Source organism: Rhincodon typus, chromosome 19, assembly GCF_021869965.1.
Source record: "Rhincodon typus isolate 14 chromosome 19, sRhiTyp1.1, whole genome shotgun sequence".
Taxonomy (NCBI): domain Eukaryota; kingdom Metazoa; phylum Chordata; class Chondrichthyes; order Orectolobiformes; family Rhincodontidae; genus Rhincodon; species Rhincodon typus.
Window position 1 is genome coordinate 14,655,001 of NC_063350.1, and position 25,650 is coordinate 14,680,650.

A 25,650-nucleotide genomic window follows, 5' to 3' on the forward strand; every position below is an offset into this window, starting at 1 on the left:
AGCTCTACACCTTGTTATCTCCTATACCTTAGATGCTAGCTTTTTGTCATTCATTCAGGATGACATGCAAATCCCTCTGTGCTGCAGCTTTCTGCAGTCTCTCTCCATTTAAATAATATTCAGGCCCTTCTATTCTTGCCACAATGCATTTCCTCTCATTTTCTCACTTTATATTCTAACTGCTACGTTTGTGCCTATTCACTTAATATGTCTGTATCCTTCTGTAGATTCTTTGTTTCATTCTCACCACCTGCTTTCCCACTTATTTTTGTGTCATTGCAAACTTGGCGATAGTCCATTCACTTCTCCCATCTAAGCCATTATTGTTAATAATTGTGGCCCCTACAGAGGGCTGTTTTTGCATTTCATCAGTTAGTACAGCACAGGAACAGGCCCTTTGTCTCACCAAGCCTGTGCCAACATATGACACCTTGATAAACCAAAAACCTTTTTGCCTTTACGTGGTCCATATCCCTCTATTCCCTGCCGATTCATGTATCCATTAAGATGCTTCTCCGATGTTGCTTTCATATCTGCTTCTACCACATCCTCTGACAGCGTATTTCAGGCACTGACCACCCTCTGTGTAAAAAAAACAAAAAAAAACAATGCCGTCACATCACAGTGTAGAATAATGGAATCCCTACAGCGTGGAAGCAGGCCATTTGGCCCATTGAGTCCACACAAACCGTCTGAAGAGCATCTGACCCAGACCCACCCCTTCCCCCCTCGCTGTAACCCTGCATTTCCCATGGCTATTCCACCAGTCTGCACATCCCTGGATGCTATGGGCAATTTAACATGGCCATTCTACCAAATCTTAGACTGTGGGAGGAAACCAGAGCAACCCGTGGAAACCCATGCAGATACAGGAAGAATGTGCAAACTCCACACAGACAGTCACCCAAGGCTAAAATCAAACCTGGGTCCTTGGCACTGTGAGGCATCAGTGCTAATCACTGAGGCATCATGCCTCCCTGATCTCCTTTAAACTTACCCCCTTTTACCTTAAACCAATGTCTACTTGTAATTGACATTTCTACCCTGGAAAGAAGATTCTGACGATCTGCTCTGTCCATGCCTCATAATTTTGTGAACTTCTGTCAGGTCGCTGTTCAGTTTCCCAATGTTCAACTGAACACAGACTAAATTTGTCTAATCTCCTCAAAGCAAATCCTCTCCAAAACAGGCAGCCATCCTGATAGACCTTTTCTGTACCCTTTCCAAAGCTTCCATGTCCTTCTGGTTGTGTGGCAACCAGAACTGTATGCGATATTCCAAATGTGGCCTAACTAAAGTTCTGTACAGGGCAAATGCCCTCTTTTATCATGACTCTGTCATCTCGTAGTTAGCTCATCTTCTATCCATGTTAATTTACTACCCCAACACCATGGGCTCTTATCTTATTAGGTAGTCATGAGTGGTGGGGCCTTTTCAAAAACCTTTTGGAAATCTGAATAAATTACATTTATTTGTTCCCCTTCATCTATCCTGCTTGTTACCACCTCAAATAATTCTAGAAAAGTTTTTCAGGCATGATTTCCTTCTCTTCAAGCCATGGTTACATTCTGTAATTCAAAATACATTGGTATTCGATCTTTTAGAATAGATGCTAACATTTTCCCAATAACAAATATTGAGATAATTGGCCTGTAATTCCCTATTTTTTTGATCTCTCTCCCTTTTTGGCTAAGGATGGTACGTTAGCAATTTTCCAGTCCTTTGAGGCTTTTCCAGAACCTAAGGATTCTTGGAAGATTGTTGCTAGCACATCCACTTTCTTAGTCGCTACTTCCTTTAAAATTGTAGGATGCAGTCCAGTCAAGTTTCTGGTCAGTGGTACCTCTAATGTTCATGTTGGAGAATTTGATGATGGAAGTACCCTATCAAGCATTGGTTAGATTCTCTTCCTGGCCGTGATCATGTCATGCCACACGTATGGTATGCATGTTATTTGCCATTTTTCAGCCCAGGATTGAATTCTGTATCTGATGAGTTTTGGAAGATGCTGAGTATTGCAACCATCCGTAAATGTTCCCACTTCTGATGTTACGCCAAGGGAAAGTCATTGATTAACCGGCTGAAGTTAGCTAGGCCTGAGGACATGACCCCGAAAAACATCTGCAGCGATGACCTCATCTGACATTAATGACATCCAACAGTCACGATCAACTTGCTCTTGTACTAGGTATGTCACCAACCAGTGGAGCATTTCCCATCAGTTTTCTTTAGGCTTCTTAATGCTGTACTTGGTCAACTGCTGCATTGGTGCCAGTTCAGTCATTCTCACCTCACCTCTGGAATTATTTTTGTCTATTTCGACCTAGAATGCTATGAAGTTTGGATGAGAGTGGTCTTTGCCGAACTCCAACTGATTGTTGGTGAGCAAGTTGTTGCTTTGTAACTATCGCTTGATAGCACAGTTGATGTCAACTTCCATCACTCTGCTGATGATCAAGGATTGGTGATGAGTAGCAAATGGCACATTCAGTTTGTCCTTTTTTTAAGGGTCTAGACATATCTACACAAATTTCTGTATTATTGATCAGATGTCAGTGTTATAGTTGTACTGGAACAACTTGGCTAGGGATGCTTAAAGTTCTAGTGCCCATGTTTCAGCACTACCACTGGTATATTCTAAAGGTCCATAGCTTTTGTTGTATTTGTGTCTTTTGTTGTGGCTTAAAATGACATGGAGTGGATCGAATTGTCTGAAAACTCGTATCTGTGATATTGAGGATGTCAGGAGGAGACCAAAATGCATTATCTATTCGATACATCTGGATAAAAATGGTGCAGATGCTTTAGCCTTTGCTTTTGTAATGAAGTGCTGGACTCCCTGCATTACCTAGGATGGGAATATTTGTGGAATCCTCTCTCCAGTTAGTTGTTTAATTGTCCACCACCATTCAGGACTGCATGTGGCAGGAGTACAGAGCTTAAATTTGATCCATTTGATGCTTGTTTATATCTGCCCATATCATGCAGCACCTGTTGTTTTCAATGCATGTAGTCTTGTAAAGTCGTTTACACGTTGAAGCCTCATTTTTAGGTCTGCCTGATGCTGTTCTGCGCCTATTGAATGTTGGTGGTGATGATAGAATGGCAGTAATGCCAAATCGTAAAGTTTTTTTAATATGGTTGAATGCCATACTGCTGCTGACATCCTGCAGCACCTTATTTGTGGCTGGTTTTGAACTGCTTGATTTGTTTTGAATCTGTTCTATTTACAATAGTTGTACTTGCAGTCAACAAAACAGGCTGTATCCTCAGTGAGAAAGTGGAACCTTGTCTCCACGAGGACTGTGCAATGGCCGCTCCTATTAGTCCTGTTGTGGAAAGATGCTTCTGCAATAGACCAATCAGTGAGGATGAGATCAAGCAGGTTTTTCCCATCTTTTTGGTTACCTCCCCATCTACTGCAGTCCAAATGTAGCAGATGTCTCCATCAGGACTTGACTGGCACAATTGATATTGCTACTGTTGTTCAGTTCTTTGTGGTCGGTACTGAAGTTCTCCATCCACCCTATATTCTGTGCCTTTACTCTCAATGCTTCTTCCAAATTGAGAAAGGGCTAATTCGTTAGGTGGTTAGAAGCACAAAGATTTCCTTGTTCTTTTTTGGATTTGATACCATGAGGCTTATTGGGGGTGCTCCCAGGAGCACTCTCTTCTGACTCTGTCACTGTGCCACCACCTCTGATAAATGTCCCCTCCCTACTAATCATGATATATCAATAGATGGTGATGGATGAGTTTTGGAATGTTGGCTGAGACATGGAATTTGGTGATTACGATGATCATGCTTGAGCAGTCTGTTTTCTTCCAGTGTTAGCACATCTTCTAATGTTCACAAGGAGGATTTCACAAGGTCAAGTGACCAATGTGTTTTGTTTCAAATCCAAAGTTGATATTGCATGGCCTGTCCAGCATAATCATCTGCATTTGAGGGATTTGGCACAATTGAGTGACTTGCTAGGCTACTTCATAGGAGTTCAGAGTCAAACAAGTTGCTGAGAGTGTGGAGTCACGTGTAGACTAAACTAGAAAAGGATGTCAGATTTTCTCCCTTAAAAAAAGAACACTAATTAAATTGTTGATTTTTCAGCTGCTGAAGTTCTTCATTCACGCTATTGTGACCTCCAGTCCAAACTTTGTAAGGGACCTTCAAAGTTGATAAATTAAACTTTGTTTAAAAGTCTGCTAATCTGCTGTACGTCAAATCCTGTTAAACCCTGTGCACATAACTTTTATTGTGTGCTTGACTACCAACTCTTTTGTTTTCCCTTGATGTACTTCCTCAAGTCCTACACAAACCGTTTCGGTCATCTTAGGCATTCCAGTTTCTTGTGCTTATCCCATTCACTGTTTCATCCTTTGTGCTCTGGAATAACCACATGGAATAAACTTCTTTACCTCTCTTTTATGCTTAAAGACTGTTTAAAATATATCTCACAAATCGAGCTTTTAGTTACCCTCTGTATTAATTTCATTATTTTGCTCAAGGTAAATTCTTGTCTGATTTTATGCTTCTTTAAAGTGCCATGATACAGTTTCCTGAGTTAAAGGGATAACGTAAATGTGACTTGCAAAGAAAATGTTTTGTTGATGGATGGTAGTTTTGTATGGGCAGTGTATAGTCTAGTAACCATGCCAATGGAATAGTAAAAATACAAAACTATTGTCATCCAATTTGAATATTTCTTTCAGTATATGTATGTTTTTAATGGCAAAATTGAAACACAGAGCTACACATTGGCAAAACATACATTTTAATTGCATAATCTGGCTTTGTATGTGCCTAAAAATAATACTGTTTTATATTAGTGTCAAATCTTTGTAGATATGCATATTTGCTGACAAAATTGCTATTCAGCAGCTTTATTATGTAGATGAATTCCCAACATCCCTTGGCTGTTTTCATTTATGTACTGAACAGGGTAATAGTCTTTAAGTTACTGTGCAGAATATAGATAAAACATTCAATGGTATCCAAAGCCTGTAAACATTCTAGATTTGCCAGTATTAAAAAAAAGTATGCCGAGAACCTGTCATGCTTCCAAAAACTACAGGAAAGTGAGTTTCCAATGGCTTGAAAAGCTGAATTGCAGGCTGTATGTGCAGTTCGCAGCTTGTTTCCATTTGCAATGCTAAAAAAAGGCAAAGGTCGCAGTAGAAGCTCTATTCGAGAGTAAATTCTCCTCCTTGGAGAAATGGTGGTTTTTCTCGTAATCTGAAGAGTGCTTGTATAAATGTTTAAGGATTGTACATGCTGAAGCAAGCAATTCATTCATTCTATTCCCTGAAGAAAATGAAGCAGTATAATACAGAAGCCCTGAAGTTTCTTTAATGGAATATTATGTAACTATTCAATGAGTCTTCACTTCTGTGGTTGAAATCTTATATAGTGACCACTCATCCACACAGCAGAATATTATTAAAAATTCTGGTCTTTCCCCACTTTTCTGCCCTTTTGGAGATGGCGTCTCATGCTTGAGAAAGAGTGTTTAATAGTAAAGAATAAATTAAATTTATCTGTGTGTTGCACGATATTGTAGGAAATTTGTTAAATTTGAGTGTATTGAGTACTAGAATGCCATGTGCTTTTGCATGCAAGCTGAAACGGAGTGTGATCGATTAATTTTTTAACTTGTGAATTTCTCTTTTGCATTTCTTAAAATTAGATTGAAAATAAGTATGTGACCAATAATAATAATTAAGAAAACTGTATTGAGGAGGTTGTTAATGATAGTCATATCAACTTTGTCTCCTATGCCCTCTGATGAAAGTCCCCATGCCTAGCTATATTTCACTCCACCCAAAATGCAACACTGTCGATAGGACTTTGAGACAGTAGGTCATCTTGTTCTCATTCCCCAATTTTCTGAAAACCCACTATAAATTTCTCTTTGTCCTATCTTCTTTTCCGTCTTCCATCTGTATTGAGTAGCTACTTGATGATTTCAGTTTCTTCTTGGAGTTCACTACTTTCTTGCATTTTCTAAAAGTCTGTTCTGTCTAGGCCATTTCTCAATTTTGCCATGCCCTGTGGCCTACTTAGTCCTGTGTTTCTCATTACTGACTGATTTATTACTGACTTATTTTACTTACCAGCACATAGATGCCATCTTTCTGCTCCACCTCTTTTCACAATTAACTTAGGAAAACACCAATTATTTACTGTTGGACTCTTGATACTCCTCACTTTCTATCCCCTGTGATGCTTCCTACAGGTGTTCATTTATACAAGCATTCCCTCATCTTCCATTTAAATGAGCTTGTCTCTAATCCGACTTTCGTTCGTTCACTGTTATTCTGTTACGATCCCCTCATTTAACTGCTCAAGCCTGAGGATAAGGAGATTGAGAATAAATAGGTTGCAATTAATTTAGTTAGTTTTTACTGTTTTGACTCACACTTTTTTCCTGCTAAAACTGTCTATTGCTCTACAACTCCTTAGAAAGCCAAAGCCTACACTTTTGATTTTCCCTACTTGTCTGATCTGATACTTTTCCCTTGCTTCCTTCATTTTGCAACTGGAAGGAACCCAGGAATTTCTTATTGCAAAATAGAGACCATAGATTCAGCTACCTCTCCTAAATTTTGCCCTGCTCACCAAGCTAACTTCTTTGCAGTTTTCCTGCTTTACCTGTAACCCTTTCTATTCCTCCTCCTCACCTTACTGAAGCCAATCTCATTCAGGAAAAACTATATATCCCTCCTTCAACTCTACTCCCAGAAATGTTCATCTACCTTAGCTTGTCCATATTTTGGCTTGAGTGGTTCTCTCTCCATGGGCACTTCTCTTCTACCTCTTGAAACATCATCATCCCCTTTAAAAATATTCACTTCTATCCTCGTTTATTGCCATCCTGTTTCTTTGGAAGTTCCTTGACTTCAAGTTCTTGCTCCTATAGCTTCCAGTGTGAATATCTAATCAGATTCTGGAAACACCCTTAATGCAAGTCAATGAAAATATTCCCAGTGATTTGTGCACGTTATCTCTCCTCCACCTCTCTCAATGTTTGAAACAAATAGAGCATTACTGGACCAATGGTTTTACCACTATCCCTACACTACCACTTTCTTGATCCCCAGCAAACCATATTTGGCTCCTGCCTCTTTGTCAGTTATTGAGTCTGATTCCAGGTGTCAATTATCATACTCTGACTTCTTTTTATCACCTCTTTCAACCTCTATATTTTCTCTGTGCTGTCAGACTATTATCTGACATCTGGTCTAAAATAAGCTGTAATTTTCTCTGGTTTAGCATTGGGCAGACAATTGATTCTCATTTGCAGTCCCTGTCACAAAATCTATTAATTTAGTATTGACTCCAACCTCTTCAAAGCTGCTATCTTTGGCTGAATTAGACTGCTTGCACCTTTTTGGTATCCTATTCAATTTTCAACTCTGTATTCTATCTCAATTGCAAAGACTGTTTACTGGGATCTCTGCATCACCACCCTTCCCCCTCATTTCAATCTAGTTGCCTTGGTTACCAAACTCCTAAATTCAGTTTTCTGTGTATTTCCTTTGGGAAAAAAAAATTGCGACCCCGTATCCAAACTGCATAATCTTCTAATTATTTCACTGCCACTCAGAAAGAAAAGAAATGGCCTCAATGACTTCTGGTCACCCATTGCATCAAATTTTGCAATTATTTCCCATTTATAAATCTCTCCTGCACTTGTCTACTGCTGTTGATTTTATAAACCTTTGAAAGCCACAATACCAAATTCAAATGTAAAATTCTAATTTTCCTCTTCAGAACATCATCTTTGTATTTGTGAAAGGTCAGGGTGAGGGTTTGGTGGTGGGAGGTGAAATAGACATTGCATTGCCTGTCATCAGTTTGGGGTAGAGTTGTTGAAATATATTGGGATATATTTGTGATATTGCTACTGCACTGGAGGACAGAGTCACAGTATTTCTTATTGTGAGCTGAAATCTACCGGAGATTGTGGATTTGTTGATATCTGTTTACGACATGAAATGGAATGTTGATGTTTAGATTTGGTGGCCGTTCTTGAAGTGAGCTCTGTGCAAGGAAGGATTGGAATTGAGATTATTTCTCCAGAGTTGCTTTCACGCGCGACTTTTTTAAAATATGTGCTAAATTTATTCATGGGTGTTGGGTGGGTATTGGTGGGAAGGAGCACTGATATCTTATAGATTATAACTGTTTGCATGACATCCTGTCTTTTCTCTAAAAACATCATCCGTGTACTTCTGTCAATCCAATGTGCAGAGTTACTATTTAGGTTTCCCTTTGAATATTTGATGGAGACGTTTAGATCATCTGTTTCTGATTGTTGTGTATGTACATTTGCTAGTCAGAGGGATGGAGAAGCTATCTAGATAATTGTCTTAATACTTTAAGCAGTTGCGTTGGACTTTGTAAGCTCAGTTTACAGTCTAAATTCTGAAGTATCATATGGAAGGGTATTGAACCAGAATGGAGTTGGTAGGGAAAAGCATCGCTAACAAAACTGTAGATTAGTACAGGAAATGCAAGTAGTTGGAAGGAGATGAAGCTGGAAGTAAAAAGACAGCTGAATTGTGAATGAATAAAATATTTGTGTATTGATGGAATGAATCATTAACAACTTGATGCTCATTATGATTGGAGGAAGGATTCCATTTGTCTAATCATTTGGGGAAAAACTTAACTCCCGCCAATAGATATGTTAAGCCACCAATCATTTTATTCAGGTTCACTAACTTCTATTATGTCTTCAGACTGTTTGGACTGTATCTTTTAACAATTTTTTTCAAGAATTTATAACATTCTGTCTCTCCATTTTCTGGAGTGTAATGGGGCATCTATTATATGTTGTGATTGGTGGTAATTGAATTTATGGGGCTGTACTTTTTATATCGTTGGACTTGTGTCAAAATGTGTAATTAGAGTGGCTCTGCCTCTCATTAACATGTTATCATGTTCCATTCAACTATTTACATGCCTTTGACATTACAATTTATTTACACATCTTTACTTAGAGTAGTTATCAGGTTCCATTAGCTTTTAAGCCTAACTGGACATATGATGGGTCTTAACTGCTGGCTTTCAGTACATTATTGACGACTTTGCTTGATTGTTCTATTCTGGGTAGCCAGTTGGTGAAAGGTAGTACTGGAGCCAATCTTTACTCAGCCTTGTATTTATTTACAAAGTGAAACTTAACGTACAGCTCCTAACTCAACTGCATCACTGATGCAACAAAAAGTATCACTGTTGCGAGAAGTATTTGTTTATAAAAAAATATTTTTAATCAACCGATTTGGGTATTTCATGATGCACCAATGTGGAAAGTGATACTCAAAACCAGGCTTTCTGGCGCAGAGTTCAGGTCACTCTCACTGCACCACAAGAACCAAAAATTGTTTTTAATCAACCTGTTCAGACATACTATGGCTCACCTTTGGGGCAGGTGGGTGTTCAGTCCAGATCTTCTGGCTAGAGGTACTGAGCTTGCTGTTGTGTCACAAGATTCTCAAGTTAGTTTTAATCAAGCTTTCTGAACATGTTATGACACTGCCATAGTAGATAGGATTTGAACCTAGATCTTCTGGTCCATAGCTGGCACCCTGGTAGTCTCTCCTTTATATGTTCTCAAGTAAAACCCGAATTAAAGCCTTCCACTTGCATATGATTAAACACAGTCGATAAAATCTGGAGTTAAGAGTCAAATGATGACCATGAAACCATTGCTGATGTTGTCAGAAAAAATACCATCTGGCTCACTAATGTCCTTTAGGGAAGGAAATCTGCCATCCTTACCTGGTCTGGCTTACATGTGAATCCAAACCCACAGTAATGTGGTTGACTCTGAAGTACCTTCTGAAATGGCCTAGCAAGCCGCTCAGTTCAAAGGTGGCTATGGATGGATAATAAATGCTGGCCAGTCAGCAACGACCATGTCACACGAGTGAATAATAAAAAACACCAGTAATATTGATTTCTTGCTTTGTTCCATTATCAGTATATGATGAATTGAATTCCTTTAGTTGTTTGTGGTTATGTTTCTTGAAATGATTTTACGTTTCATTTCAATTTAAGGATTAATATATTGTGCTCAGTCATGTGTTTATCATTACTATCATCTTTGATCTTTCATTCCATAGTTAATGATGATATTCTAAGATTAATGTGTGATATACTTAAAGAAGTTTCAGCTGTTACATAAAGTTATGTGTGGTACTGCACTGTTTGTTTTTCATTTTGCCACTATACTGTACATTGACAGTGACTACTGGCTCAGGTGAGACAACACACCATTTCCAATCTGCCACAGATACATACAAAAATGGCATATGTCTGTCAGTTTCTAGGTGTCGCACTTAGTAGTCGGTGCAAAGTAATCTTAAAAAGCCTGTTACTTGTTGCCTGACATATAAAACTAATTTCTCATTTAATATTAGTTACAATTTATAGCTATAATTATTTGGAGTTCTTGGGGAATCCTTGGTAAATGATGTGAAGAGGGCAGCTCATATATACTCTACACTGCAGTTTGTATATTGCAGCCAGGGAGCCATTAAAATTTTCAGAAATGACTATCTTGTACCCTTTCTCAATGTATGAATTGAGAGCAACAGTGAAGAGGTACAGGAGCTCGTTGCTTATGCATGCACTTTACAGATGAATAGCAAGTGGCTTTGGGGCACAGCAAGCCAGGAAGGTAAAAACTAGTTTATGGTTTAAAAAAAAATTCTCTCTAAAGTGTGTCAAAGTCAAAAGTTTTGGTGCTGAGGCCCCTGCCATAAACCCTGTGGCTTAGCTACTGATTCTCTGATTACTTTCATGTATTGAGCCAGACTGTGTCTTCGATGTGAAGATGAACTGCACTTCCTCTTTATTAAAAAAAATCAATTAAATTTGTTTTAACCATGTAGTTATTACCTGCACGCTCAACTATTCCTTTGTTAATTGGCCTCCCATTTTCATAAAGTTAAACTCATCCAACACTACACTGCATGCACCCTAATACTAGTTTTCATTCACCCATAACTTCTGTGTTCACTAATCTTCATTGGCTTTGAGTCCATCAGTGGCTAGATTTTAACATTGTCATCTTTGTATTCAAAACTTTTCACAGCTTTAATCTGCTGTACCTCTGTAATCCCCTCTGTTGCTACTACAAACTTCTCAAGAACTGAGTCTCTCTAATTCTGACCTCTTGTGTGTGTCCTGCTTATTTAGGTTGTCCTTTGGTAGCCATGCCTTTATTACTTTGAGTCTTTAAGTTTTAACATTCCCTCCCTAATTCCTTTTCACCTCATCACCTCTCTTTATATTTCAGGATGTGTCTTAAAACCCTACCTCCTCAGTTAACTTTTGGTCACCTTTGCTGTCAATTTCTGCTTGATAATGCTACTGTGAAACACTTTGAGATATATTCAACCTTTTAAAGGTGCTAAACATATGTATGTTGTTATTGTTTAGACAGGTATCTTCTTTGTCAATGTGTAGAGTTTTACCCACAATTTAAATGAGTAACTAATTTCAAGTTTGGAATTAAGTTATTGACATTCCTTCTAATATGTTTTAATACAAGCTCCAAGTAACCCCCGTTTGCAACATATTAGTATTTAAAGAAAGCTGGGTTGTGAAAAATTAGTGCCACAGTAATTGATTTTGATACAGATTGTTAATGCAGTATTATTAATTAGTGGATTGTATGAGGAACCTGGGCTTATTTTTCTAAGCCATGCAGCTAACTTAAATCTGCTATATTTGTTGTTGGGGTTTCTAATGTAAGGATCAATAATTAAGGATCCATGACCTTATTTTTTACAAATGTTTTTGGAATTAAAACATTAAATCTGAATTACAGTTATTAATTTTTGGTTAATTAGCTGATTAATAAGCACAAAATAACATCCTAATGGTCAAATTAAAACATTATGGTTTTTATCTAAGGTATTATAAATAGAAATTCTACTGGGGATTGAATATCTGTGTGAAGTCTTGTTTCACCTGTAAAGACTCCATTTATGAAGAAGGAGATTGATTCGTCGAAAGTTTTTTTTTAAATTGCATTTTATAGCTATGTGATGCAGGGTCAATACCAAACATTGGAAGACTGGCCTTCACATCTTGCTGTCAGTTGACTATTATGTTTGGGAGTTAGAAATGTAGAAAATAGGTGTAGGAGTAAGCCATTCGGTCCTTTTGACCCTGCACCACCATTCAATACAATAACGGCTGATCACGCAATCTCAGTATCCTATTCCTGCCCTCTCCCCATACCCCTTGATCCCTTTAGCCACAAGGGCCGCCTCCAGCTTCCTCTTGAATATAACTAATGAACTGGTCCCAATAGCTTTCTATGTGAGCGAATTCCACAGGTTCACAACTCTGAGTGAAGAAATTCTTCTTCATCTCAGTCCTGATGGGCTTGCCCCTTATTCTTAGACTGTGACCCCTAGTTCTGGACTTCCCCAACATCGGGAACATTCTTCCTGCATCTAGCCTGGCTAGTCCTGTCAGGATTTTAAATGTTTCTATGAGATTCTCCCCCTCATTCTTCTTTAAGTTCTAGCGAATGCAAGCCCAGTTGATCCAGTCTTTCGTCATATGTCAGTCCTACCATCCTGGGAATTAGTCTGTTGAACCTTCGCTGGACTCTGTCGATAGCAAGAATGTCCTTCCACAGATTGGGAGACCAAAACTGCACACAATACTCAAGGTGTAGCTTCACCAAGGCCCTGTATGACTGCAGCAAGACATCCTTACTCCGATGTTCAAATTCTCTCGTTATGAAGGCCAGCATGCCATTAGCTTTTCTCACCGCCTGCTGCACCTGCATGCCAACCTTCAGCGACTATTCCAACAGGACACCCAGGTCTCATTGCATTTCATCTTTTCCTAAGCTGCCACTGTTGAGATAATAATCTGCCTTCCTGGTTTTGCAACCAAAGTGGATAACCTCATGTTTATCCACATTATATTGCAGTTGCCAAGTGTTTGCCCACTCAGCCATGCAAAGACTGTGAGAAACACTATACAGAGACCAAACTGGAAGAAAATTGACTATACGGATGCATAAACACCAACTAGCCACCAAGAGACACGACCAGTTCTCACTACACACAGACAACAAGGGACACGAATTCGACTGGGACAACGAATCTATAATCGCATAAGCCAAGCAGAAACATGCCAGGGAATTCCTGGAGGCCCGGTATTTCAACTGGAACGCCATCAACAAACACGTTGAATTAGATCCTGTGCACAAACCACTGAGAAACAAAACCGGAAATAATTCCTGTCACCCCAGCAAACTGAGGCATACAAGTAACAAGCATGACAGAACACCGATGATTCACCAGAGGCGCACTGACAATGCTACCTAACAGGGTGATGAAATGTTTGCAAACAAACCCACTGGCTCAGCGAGCATGTCTCCAACCTCAACCTCACTCAGCCAGTCTGTCCAAGTCACCCTGCTTCTCAGCATCCTTCTTAGAGTGTACACTGCCACACCGGGCTATGTGTTGTCTGCAATTTGGAGGTATGGCACTCAGTTCCTTCATCTAGATCATTAATGTATATTGTGAACAGCTGGGGCTCCAGCACTGAACCCTGCAGCACTGCGTTCGTCTCTTTCTGCAACTCTGAAAAGGATCTGTTTGTTCTAACACTCTGCTTCCTGCCAGCCAATCAGTTCTCTATCCATGTCAATATGGTACCTCCGATAGCATGGGCTTTAATTTTCCTTGCTTATCTCGTGTGGAACCTTGTCAAAAGCCTTTTGAAAGTCCCGATACACAACATCTGCTGATTCAACCTTGTCCACTCTATTGGTCACGTCCTCAAAAAATTCCAGAAGATTTGTGAAGCATGATTTCACTTGAGTAAATCCACGCTGACTAGGACTGATTCTGTCACCACTTTCCAAATGTTCAGTTATTACAATTTTAATTGACTCCAGCATTTTCCACGCCACCAATGTCAGGCTAACTGGCCTATAATAGCCCATTTTCTCTCTCCCTCGTTTTTTAAAGGGTGGGGTTGCATTAGCTACACTCTAGTCCATTGGAACTCTTTCAGAGTCTACAGAATGCTGGAAAATGATCACCAATGCATTCACTATTTCTGGGGCCACTTCCTTAAGTAATCAGGGATGCAGAGCATCAGTCCCTGGGTACTTAGTGGGTTTTAATCCCATCAATTTCTCCAATACTATTTCCTGACTAATAACGAGTTCCTTCAGTTCCTCCTTCATGCTTGAGCTTCTGTCCCCTAGCATTTTCTAAAGGTTATTTGTGTCCAACTTGGTGAAGACAGATCCAAAGTATTTGTTTAACTGGACTACCTTCTCTTTGTCCACTATGAATCAACCCAATTCTAACTTCAAGGGACCTACATTTGTCTTCACCAGTCTTTTTCTTTCACATTTTTATGTTTTCCGCAAGCTTACTTTCACATTCTATTTTTGCTCTCTGAATTAAACCCTTTGTCCTCCTCTGCTGAATTTTAAATTTCTCCCAGTTCTCAGGTTTGCTACTTCTTCTGACCAATTTATATGCCTCCACTTTTGCTTTAGCACTATCCCTAATTTCCCTTGTTAGCCATGGTTGAACCACTTTCCCTGTTTTACTGTTACTCCAGATAGGGGCGTACAATTATTGAAATTCATCTATGTGTTCTTTAAATGTCTGCCATTGTCTATCCACCATCAAACCTTGTCCACCTTATCCTAGCCATTGTATGCCTCATATGTCCCCTTGGGAAAGGAAGTCTTATCATCAAGACATTAGTTTGCACTAGTGTTTTCTGAACTTGGTATATTAGTAATGCTGCACTAAACATGAGAGAGTCTAATGTGGAATTAACCATAATGGGACTAATTAACTCATGAAATCTATGCATGGCATTTGTGAAACTGCATATTTTGAGAAGATGATATCAGCTTATTGCCAAAATTACTTTCACTAGATGTTTTTGTTTCCACGATCAAGTGTAAATAATTTGTAGTTTGTCTTCTGATTTTCAGCCATCATGGATACAAACCTCTGATCATGTCTGTTTTGAACTAGCAACAGGAACTTGAACAAGACAGAAACATGGTAGCCTGTTAAATTATTTCCTCCTAGAGCAACCTATTTGGTCTTCTCTCAGTAAAATCTTTGGTACTCGGGAGGTTGGAACTTGCCACATGGGGATTTATGGGGAGCCAGTATCCTAGCATTACATTGCGTAGTGATTTTAAGCACCGACATGCTGCCTTGGAACATTTTAAAAATTACAGTGTTAGGTTCACAAGGGAGTTGATCTCATGACAGTATAAATGGAGTAGGCAGCATGATCAACAGAAGAACAAAAATGGACAGTCTGCATAACAGCTGCATTTCCTAGACGGCTTACTAAACCAGAGGGAGAGAGGCATGTTTAGAAGACAGCCTGTGATTTAAACCATGTTAACTCTTACCTATTGAATAAGTAGTAGTTGCATATAGTTTGCATCATTTTGTTATTGCGTTGTTATGATTATTTTTTAACTATTTCCCTCATGAACAAATAGCATTATATGCAATGAGCATATCTATTTTGAGGAACTTGTTATGAAAGGGATCATTTGATTTTTGATTTCACAGTACATCAGTTGTTCGTATATTCTTTCAATTTTGATTTTGGGAGCAGGTATCCTGCAAATCTATTATTGTTTGCAAAGGTTCATATTTCATAATGCAGGTCAAATAGGCTGTCTGGAATAGTGTGTACTCGGAGATTGTCAAAATTAAAAAAGGTAGGGCTAGGCAAATAGAGTTTTATAAAGAGATTGTTTTAAAAATAGATTTGAAAACTGAGCCATCATAGGTCAGTGAGCAGAGAGATGTTAGGCAAATGAGATTTGGGACAAAATAGGATATGTACATAAGAGTTTTGAGGTTGACTGTAGTTGGGACAGAGGTGAAAGGATGTGTATTTCGGTTTCTGTATTGGAGGGCACCAAAGAATGAAATGTTACATTTGTGATAGATGAAATGTACAGCAGGTCACATGAAAAGGACACTAAGATCACAATTTTTGTAAAGAAAATGCAAAATAATGCAGGTACTGGAAATTTGAAGGACAGCCACAAAATAGAGGATACACTAAGCTGGCTAGGCAGAATCAGTGGAGAGAACAGGCAGGTTTGAGATCAAGAGCTGAGTAGCTCTGGCAGAACCCAAACCGAGTGCCAGTAAAGCACGCTCTTGAGCAGTGCTACTTGATAGGATGGTTGATGACCTTTCCCTCACTTTGATGGTTGAGAGAAGACTGATGGGGTCAGTAATTTGCTGGGTTGGATTTCCGGGGTGGGACATACCTGGTAAATTTTGCACATTGCCCAGTAAATGCCAGTATTGTAGCTGTATTGGAGCAACTTGACTAGGCCACAACTCTGGCACAGAAGTCTTGAGTGCTATTGGCAGTATGTTATCAGGGCCCATAGTCTTTGCAGGCTTCAGTTCCAGGCCATTTCTTTATACTAGTATTGTTGTCTGTGATAGGTAGGCTGGTGAGGACATAGTCAAGTAGTTGCCTGACTTCCTACCAGAGATCCAGTTTAGCAGCTGTTATCTTTAGAAATCCACCAGTTTTGTCAGTAATGGTGCTACTAAGCCATTTTTGGTGATGAGCAGGGAATCCCCTATCAGAATATGTTTTATTCTCTTGCCACCCAAATGACGTTTGACATGAAGGAGTACTGATTCATCAGCCAAGGGAGAGCAGTGGATGTTAATCAGCAGAAAATTTCCTTGTCAGTGTTCGACCTGATTTCTTGGGATCTAGGTCGATGTTGAGGGCTCTTATGGTAATTCCCTCGACTGTAATATCACTGTGCTGCCACTCTGCTGGTTGGACTTCATTTCTTAACATTGCATGTGTAAAATCTGTTCTTATTTCCAGCTCTCTTCCAAAGTCTCACTTTCTTGTATGTTGCTGTAGCCAACTCTTATTTTTCAACCTGTAACATTTCATACTTACGAATATTTGATTTCCCCTTCCTTGGTGTAGCCATAAAACAGATAAAAATCCTGCTACAAAAACTGAACTACATTCACTGTTCTGGTTACACTCCCCAGGTACTGGGGGTAGTGGGGGATGTGTATGTGTGTGTGAGAGAGAGAGAGATGGTATGTGAGATGTTTTTGAGGAGCGTTTCTGATGTGGAGTGTGATACACCAACATGATTGTCATGACCTCCTGAGTTGATTAGGCTAATTTAAAATTCAGCTACCGTAATCCTCCAAATAAAGGAACGGCAAAAACCATTTTTGTACAGGGCTTTACTGGGGCTTTCCAGCATGGAGTATAATCAACTTGAGTTTTACATTGACTAGACCAATGAAAATTTAACTACCATAATCCCCCCCATTAAAAAGAATTTTCTTTTGCGTCAGTTTCTTAGCACTGCATTAGATTGCTGTACTGCAGATGAAACAGAAAAATTCAAAATTATTGAAGTGCAGAAAGTTGGGAAAGGAGTGCACCATTTGCTTCTCTCAATTTGCATCTCTTTTCAATAAACGTGGATAAAAAATGGAACAAACTTGCCATCTTCTTCCAGGTGGCCATGGAGGAAGATTAAGAAATTGGAGAAATATCTGTGACAAAACCTGGGACTGTACAACTGTTAACAGGTGTGGATAATTGGACTTTTTTAACTGGGTTGTACTTCCCCATAGCCTAACTAACAGAGTACAGGAATCTTTGGCAGTTGATGTAGAAACAGTACATGAAAAGTTCCAACTTGGCCAAAAGTGCACAAGAAATGTCATCAGACTAAAGTGTGACTATTTTGCATCTGATCAACGGTGTTACTCCCTCTGATTTAATGTAAAAAAAAGTCGCAACTTCTGTCCAATGGAACAGTTATTTTTACTAATGTTTACAAAAGTAACTGCTTTAAAGTCAGTTGCTTCATCCTGGAAATTTATGTAAATAAGACAAATCAAAGGTCCAAGCACTGACCTCTGTAATACTCCACATTATTACAATTCACTTGGCCTGACAGTGTATGCCTTTCACTGTGTTTCCTTTTTATTTAACCAGAGTTCCTACTAAGTCACGTTTGAAGTGACCATGTAGCCTTTGATATAGGCCTTTATTTCAGCTTCTGGGAAACCCTTGTATAACTACATCATAGCCTCTTCCAGTATGTACTACCTGTAATATTTTCAAAGAAATTAAGATGAACAAGAACTTCTCCTAACTTCATGCTGTTACTTATTAAGCTAATATTATGCAAGTACGCTGGTTACTTATTAAACCATTGCACCATCAATAGATCTCCAATGTACACCATCGTACATTTGCCGTTATTTTACCCAGTTGTTATATACGTAGTGTTGGGCCACATTGAAATGATGTAATAGTGAATATCTAATTGTCACATATGCACAAGATGAACCCAGTTTGTATTCAAGCTAATTACTGCACTAAACCTTTTCCTTAGTAGAAACACCATTTTTTAAATTTAGGTTCATATGTTAATAATCATGAACTAGAAAATCAAATTTGGGTATAGCACTAAAAACAGTGGACATTTATTTTAAACTGTCTGAATGTGTGATTTCAAGTTGTTTTTGTTTTGAGTTGATTTACCAGTTCTACAGGGGAAAAAGAAACTTCTTCCTGTTAACAAGGAGCAGAAGTTGTGCTTAAATGAACAACCAAGCAGCAAAATGGGAGAAAAAAACACCTGTTTCCAGCAACTTGGAATAATTACTCTTAACTAGTCGACAGTAGTTAGATATAATAAAAAAAATTGCTTGATCCTGTACTTACTGTTCGTAGGAAGTGCAGGTGCTTTTCAAACTTTTCTGAAATCTATTTTAATAGACACGTTTAAAGAACTTTCCAGATGTATTTTTATTGCTGTTGGAGACTGCATCAAATGAGCTAACATTGATTTATTGATCTTCATGGTTTCTGGAAAGTAAGGTAGACTCCGTACAAGTATAGGTTTTTTAAAGCCAAATGCTACTTCATTAGTCCTGTTGCAGGAGCATTATATAGATACTTATTCCTGTGATCATCTGCGCATAAGAATGAGGTGGCAGTGTGTTCAATTTGGAGAAAAATGGCCAAAGAAGGATAAGTCTTTATAAAGCTTTACACACTTTGAGGGCTGATGTGAAATATAGGGAGGATCTGCAGAAACGTTTGTGTTCTTGCAGGGGCGTAAGTCTAACTTTGCCTGTGTAACTCCAGCCAGAATCTTGTAGGTCTGTCAAGATACGTATTCATTTTTGGGCAGGTTATTACCTTGATATTAGTAGAGTCTGCCTACATCTAATTCATTGGTGGGCATGGCTTTGGCTCATTGTAGTTGTTGCGTTCCTTGTGATTCTCACCTAATCCTTTAGGAATTTGTTTTTGTGGAATCATGGAATGGTTACAGCACAGAAGGGAGCTAATTGGCTCCTTCTGTCCGTGCTGGCTCTCTGCAAGAGCAACTCGAGTACCACATCAAGCCCTGTCCCTATGGCTCACCAACTTCTTTAAATTTCAAGTTAATTGTGCATTTTTCAAAGTTCATGATTCTTAAATTTTATGATTTATGCAGGCAACTTAAGCATGGAAAATTATATTTACCTTTCCCATTTGAAGTGTAAGTGTTAAAACACATTCTATGAATTTTAAGTTCTGGCATCCTTGAAGAATGAAAGTTATTACAACACATTCTGTTCTGATTCTGTTTTGAATTGGTTATATTCACTGGCTGCTCACTGAGTATTTCCTAAGGATTTGTCAGGACTGTAAGTTTTTAGCGTTATTTGGTGTAATCCCAAAATCCTTCAGTGACGAGCTTATATAGTTTAAATTAGCTGTCAAAGTCAAAATTGATTCCTGAAAGAACCTGATGAGGTCTTTCCCTAATCCCAAGAGAGTCTCATTGTAGCCCTTGGAGTTAGGTTGGACTCTGACCATGAATTCGGGGCATATAAATAGCCAGAATCCCAATGTAACCATATAGACTGAAATCTGTATGCATTTTTGCATGTTTTGCATCTCTGTATTCAGACAGTGAGGTGTGATTAGTTCCAGTATTAAATCAGATCGCCTGAAATACACAATTTATATATCATCTGTCAGCCTTGTTTATGCAAATTGATTAAGAACTGTAATAAAGTAACTGTGTCATTTTTAATGTCAACTGAGTATCTCTTTCAAAACTGAAAGGAAATTAGGGTCACGTGCAGGACAAATGGAAAATGACGCACTTTAATGCCTCTTTGCAGAGGTGGCACAAAATGAAAGCACAAGCCCTAGTTACTTTATGCCTATGATTAAGGTTGGCATGCTTAGTTTTAGGTTATAATTGGTCGTATTAGTACAGTCGATTTTCCCATTTTCTTTGGACTTGCATAATCTGACATAAAGCTATTTGTGTATTTTTGGATTTTTAAAAAAAGCTTGTTAATTTTTCACTGGATAAGAAAGATCCTTCTAATTAGTGACCTCTTCTAGAGAGATCTTGTATCTGAGTCGAGCCTTTATTCCTTTGATTTTGTTTCACAGTTGCTGATATGTGAATAAGATGAGTGGACCCAGAGAAAACTCATTGGATCTGGTAAATTCTGATTCAAGGAAACGAAAACTTTCATCCTTTGATGCTCAGGGATCAAGGTAGGTAAATAGCCAGAATTAAGATTCCGTTTGAAGCAGATCTGATTTAACTGTCTGTGACGGCGTCATAATTACGAGAATAAGATGTCAATTTTACTTTCTCGTTTCTCTGCTCCTGTTGCTCCAGCCACACGCCAACCAACTGTTTGAAAATAAGAGTTTCAGTATTTGTGGCCATCTGCAATGAGGCTCAAAAGAAGGGTGGTGCTTCTTGAATCAGGTGTCCAAGTTGAGGTTCTGTTGTAATCGTATTGTGAATGGATAGATTGGGAGAAGGAATTTAATTTTTCTCTCCTTTTTATATTTTCCCTTGCAGAAATTGCTGTTAGGTTACTCCAAGCTTATCATAAGCAATGAAGATTTTTAATTGGTTACAGAATGCCACTACCTCTGAGCATCCTAATTTTAAATATTAGAAAATTATTTTTAAAGTGCACAAAATAATTTACTGGTTATATTGATGTACAGAGGTTAGTATTCTCTTCAGATTCTTATTACAAACCCTGTTTGTCGTGGCAAATAACGTTGAAACTATTTAAAATGTATTCTTAATTCACCACAAAACAATTTGACAGGGTTACTACGAAAGCTTACAGTATCATATGTTTTACTAACAAAGACATGGAGTACAAGAACGATATGTCGTATCTGTACGAGACGCTAGTTTGGCCTCAGCTGGGACATTGCATCCAGTTCTGGGCACCACCAGTCAGGTAGGATGTGAGGCATTAGAGCAAGTACAGGAAAAAATTGAAGTTATTCAAGGGATGAGGAACTTCAGTTATGGAGATTTTTTTTTAAAAAGAGAGGATGTCTGATAGTAAATGCTGCTATCTTGAGTAGATAGGGAGAAACTATTCCCATTAGTTGAAAGGAACGTGAACAAGAGAGCACTGATTTCAAGTATATAGGAAAAGAATTGAACATGATATGAGAAATTATTTTTCACACAGCGAATGGTTAGCACCTGAAACACACTGCCTAAAAGTGTCATGGAGGCAAGTTCAATTTTGGCATTCAAAACGATTGGTTATTTGAAAAGGAACTATGTATTTACTGAGTTCTAGGGAGAAGAATGGTATGAAGTGAAATAATCATTTGGAGAGCTGGTGTAGACACAGTAGCCCAAATGGCTTCCTCCTGGATTTGTCAGTCACACAAACAATACATCTCTAGACTAAGTTCCATCACCATGTTGGGAGGAGTAAAAATGCTTGTGGACTCTTGACCTGAATTTCCACACTGCCCAAAATATTGTCTGACTCAACTGCCATGTAAATTTTCACAAATGCATTGCAAAAAACACCATCTTTTGAACTTGTCCAGTAGTATAAAGTGGAATCTGCCATAAACTTTGCTAATTTGTTCAACATCAAGTCTACGTGCAAACCATGTATTATTTTGAGCTACGTGAAATGTTAACGAGGAGCAAGAGATCTGCTAACTTAAAACACAATTTCATCTCTGCTAAAATACAGTTTTCCACATCAGCTATCAGCATAAATTTTCTTCTCCTTGTAAATGTACTTTAACTCAGATGGCTTGTTCACGATGCAGAGTGACAACAACATTGCAAGTTCAATTGCCGCACCACCTGAGGCTACCATGGATGTCCAACTTGCTCAACCTTGCTCCTTTCCTGAGGTGTGGAGCCCTCCGGTTAAACTCAAGACCCAGTCATTTTTCTGTAATGACAGCAGCCTGGGTCCTCTGGAACTATGATTACTTTTTTACTTCAATTCAATAGAGGCTTCTGAATGTAAAATACTGACTTGCTGCCACCTATGGGAAATTTTGCAGTAGTGCAAAATTATTTATTTCCCTATGCTATATACCATATCTCTAAATTAAAAACATTGGTCAGGATTTCCTGGAAGATTTGATCGTTGACGTACACTGTAAATGGCGGCAATTCACATGTCAATCTTTCCATTGCGAATGTACAGTGAAATTTTCTGGGAAAGACATTTGAATGTGCCACACTTGAGCATAAAGTGAAATCAGAATCTCCAAAATAGCATGCAAAGTACTTTGTTCATCCATAGTATGATTAAGCAGACCAATATTGGCCTGCTCTGAATTTTAAATTTCAAATCTTTTTGCTGTGCTGGACTTGATCACTTGGAGAAAATGACTCAAGTCGTGGACCCACTCAAATATGACATTCAGTTTTCGGTAACATCATAAAGTTCAAGCTTAACGTACCACTTATTTAGAAGTTGGCAATAATCGTAAGCTACTTGTAAAGTCTCAGATTAAACAAACCTTCATTGTATCAACAACATGTTGAGACATTTAAACATAATATAGAATGCTAAAATGTGTTAGTGGGCTTTTGATGATTTAAAATCTAAATCTGTTAGATTTGGGTTCTAAATCTAAAAGCTTGAAACTCTCTTGCTTCTCCAAGCTCTGATCCCAGCTGACAGTTTTTGCTTATTCTTCATTGGATAAGCATGGAACCTGTCTGTGGTTCTCGAGAGCAACCTCTTATCTGTGTCACTCCGCACAGCAGCAGCTTCATCCAGAATAGCCTCAGAAGTTAATCTCTCTAATTAGTTTGCATCATCTCAATTCTTTCAATACCATTTGTATGATCTGCTGACAGATTACCAGGCATTTTTAGCCTTACTTGAAGGACATATTGGATCAAAGATATCGGAGACAGGCCTATACCATTCTGTTGCTAATTTGGTTGTAAACTGTTGAGGCGTCCGAGAACCATCTGTCATGTACGTTTTGGTTTGCCTTGTCTCTATATCTTTTATGTTTGGCACCATCTCCTCCAACTATTCACTTGGGCTTATCAAACAAATGTCAATCCAGAATGTTCCTGCGCCAACATGGTCCACCACTGGAGTTCCCATTTACTCACTGTGACATAAATAAGTTAGGTAAGTAGAAGTTAAACTCCAATACCAAAGTCATACAGTTATGATTCCAGCAGATAAGAATATGATTTTTCCAGTATTGCTGAGTGAAACCTGGCTTGATAGATCATCAGTTTTGTTTTTGTATTTGGTTGCTGTGGTGGTCAGTCACTGAATATGTTCACATGAGGCTGTTAATATACTTCTAACAAAAAAGCACAAGTTCGTTATATAATAAGAAAAAAAAGCCATCTATATAAGACAATTTAGACAAATCTTATCATAAACAGTAAAAAGAAAGGTTCGCCTCATCTTTTATTACCCTGGCATTATCCTCTACAGATGCACAATGTCAGTGAAATATAAAATTTCTTGCTGAATGGCAACATCCTGCATATTCACTGCATATGATTTTCCCTGAGTCTCTCAAGCCATTCCAAAGACTATATGAATTTGACTGCTTTGAAGCTGTTAAAATAATTTAAGACATCATTCCTGAAGATGGCCTGAAGATTTCTGCAACTGCCCATCTTCTGGAATAGATCTTTTCTTCTTTACACAACCTGTTTGTTGCTCTGACTCATCTATCTGTTCTGTGGGTTGTAAAAATTCCACTTATCTTCCCGGGTAACTTGCTAGTCATTTTACTTAAGTCACTTACTTTCAAAAGGGTATCTTTAGCTCACTGTTCCAAATTACTTGCTGACATTTCTTAAAAAAAATTAGACCTTCAGAGCACTGAAACTCAAAACCTGATTTGCCCCTCTTTCAGGATCCAAGTTCCTAAAATAGGAACACTTTCTTTTAAACTTTCATCACAATAATTTAGGTATTGGTGTTTACTTAGTAAATTTAAAATACTTAATTGTTCTCTTCTCCATGAAAGATAGAGATAAATGTACCAATTCTTCATTCCTGGTCGTCTTTGACAGAAGCTGGTTTTGCAATAAGCTTACTTTACCAATTGCCAATTCTGTTCTGTTCATTCAAGAACAAAGTACTATTACAGTATTAAATTTACATGAGTGTACTGTGGAATCTCATGCTGACAAACCCGTTCCATGAACCACTTTATTTAAAAGTCACATGCTAGAAGATGATATTTTGGTATACCAAGTTACCTTTTCTTGGTGAAGACTAATTCAGAATACAACACTTAGGGCACTTTGCTATGATAATAACAATGCAGTTCTATCATGCAGAAGTCATTGATTTTTGTGGCAAAAATGAATGACAGAATATGCAGATTGTGATGAAAGCAAATTGATAGTCCTTTATTCTGATAGAAACCAGACTCTTGTGAAGTTGTATGTTGGTAATCATCATTTAGAATATTCAATACCCTGTATAACTTGTGTTTAACAGTGTGAACTGTAGCATTGAAAAGCGTCGTCGTGAGCAAGAGAGCAAATACATCGAGGAGCTGGCTGAACTAATCTCTGCCAACCTAAGTGACATTGACAACTTCAATGTCAAACCCGATAAATGTGCAATCTTGAAAGAAACTGTGAGGCAGATTCGTCAGATAAAGGAGCAAGGTAATTTAGTACATTGTAACCTTCTACAAGGTGTTGCTGAGAGAAATATTCAGTGAACTGAGCCACTTTCATATTTTATTTGAGGTACCTTGGGTTTATTACATTCAAGATGCCTTACAAATGTGAGCATTATTGTAATAGGCCAATGCTTCCCAAAACTTTTGCCCCTATTGTGAGGCTTGAACATTGTTGAGATTTTTTGGTGAAAACTGTGAACCTCTGAGAGGTGGGAGCAAGAGATTGGGGACCTTCACAGCAGCCATTGCTGCTATGGAGCTTGCTGTCCCACAGAACTCCACTTTGGGAAGCACAATTATAAATGTTACTTGAATTACCTTTGATATATTATGCCTTCAAAGTTAAGAGTTAATATTGAATTCCAGAAAAAAAAATTGGTGTCTTCTGATGCTAATGTATCTGAAAAATGTTTTACTGTTCCTAGCAATGTTCTTTCCTTAGCTTCAGAAGATCTCTTGCCGTTACACTAGTCTTTATGGTTTGTCTCTAAATATTATTGGTGATCTCTGCCTAATAATAGTCACCTTGACCTTGAGTAAGTGTAGTCGTTAGTTGTATCAACACTGTAAAAACAGGTACCTCAGCTGCTGCA

The 25,650-nt window shown here is 38.4% G+C and overlaps 1 protein-coding gene across 1 annotated transcript in view; it reads left to right on the forward strand.

Annotated features, from left to right (window-relative positions):
• Nucleotides 1-25,650, forward strand: part of ncoa3 (nuclear receptor coactivator 3) — an 80,449-nt gene that overhangs the window by 21,196 nt on the left and 33,603 nt on the right. The window contains exons 3-4 of the mRNA XM_048608542.1: nucleotides 20,525-20,632; nucleotides 24,868-25,040. Of these exons, the coding sequence (XP_048464499.1) occupies nucleotides 20,544-20,632; nucleotides 24,868-25,040 (262 nt within the window). The 5' untranslated portion in view covers nucleotides 20,525-20,543. The remainder of the gene's footprint in view (nucleotides 1-20,524; nucleotides 20,633-24,867; nucleotides 25,041-25,650) is intronic.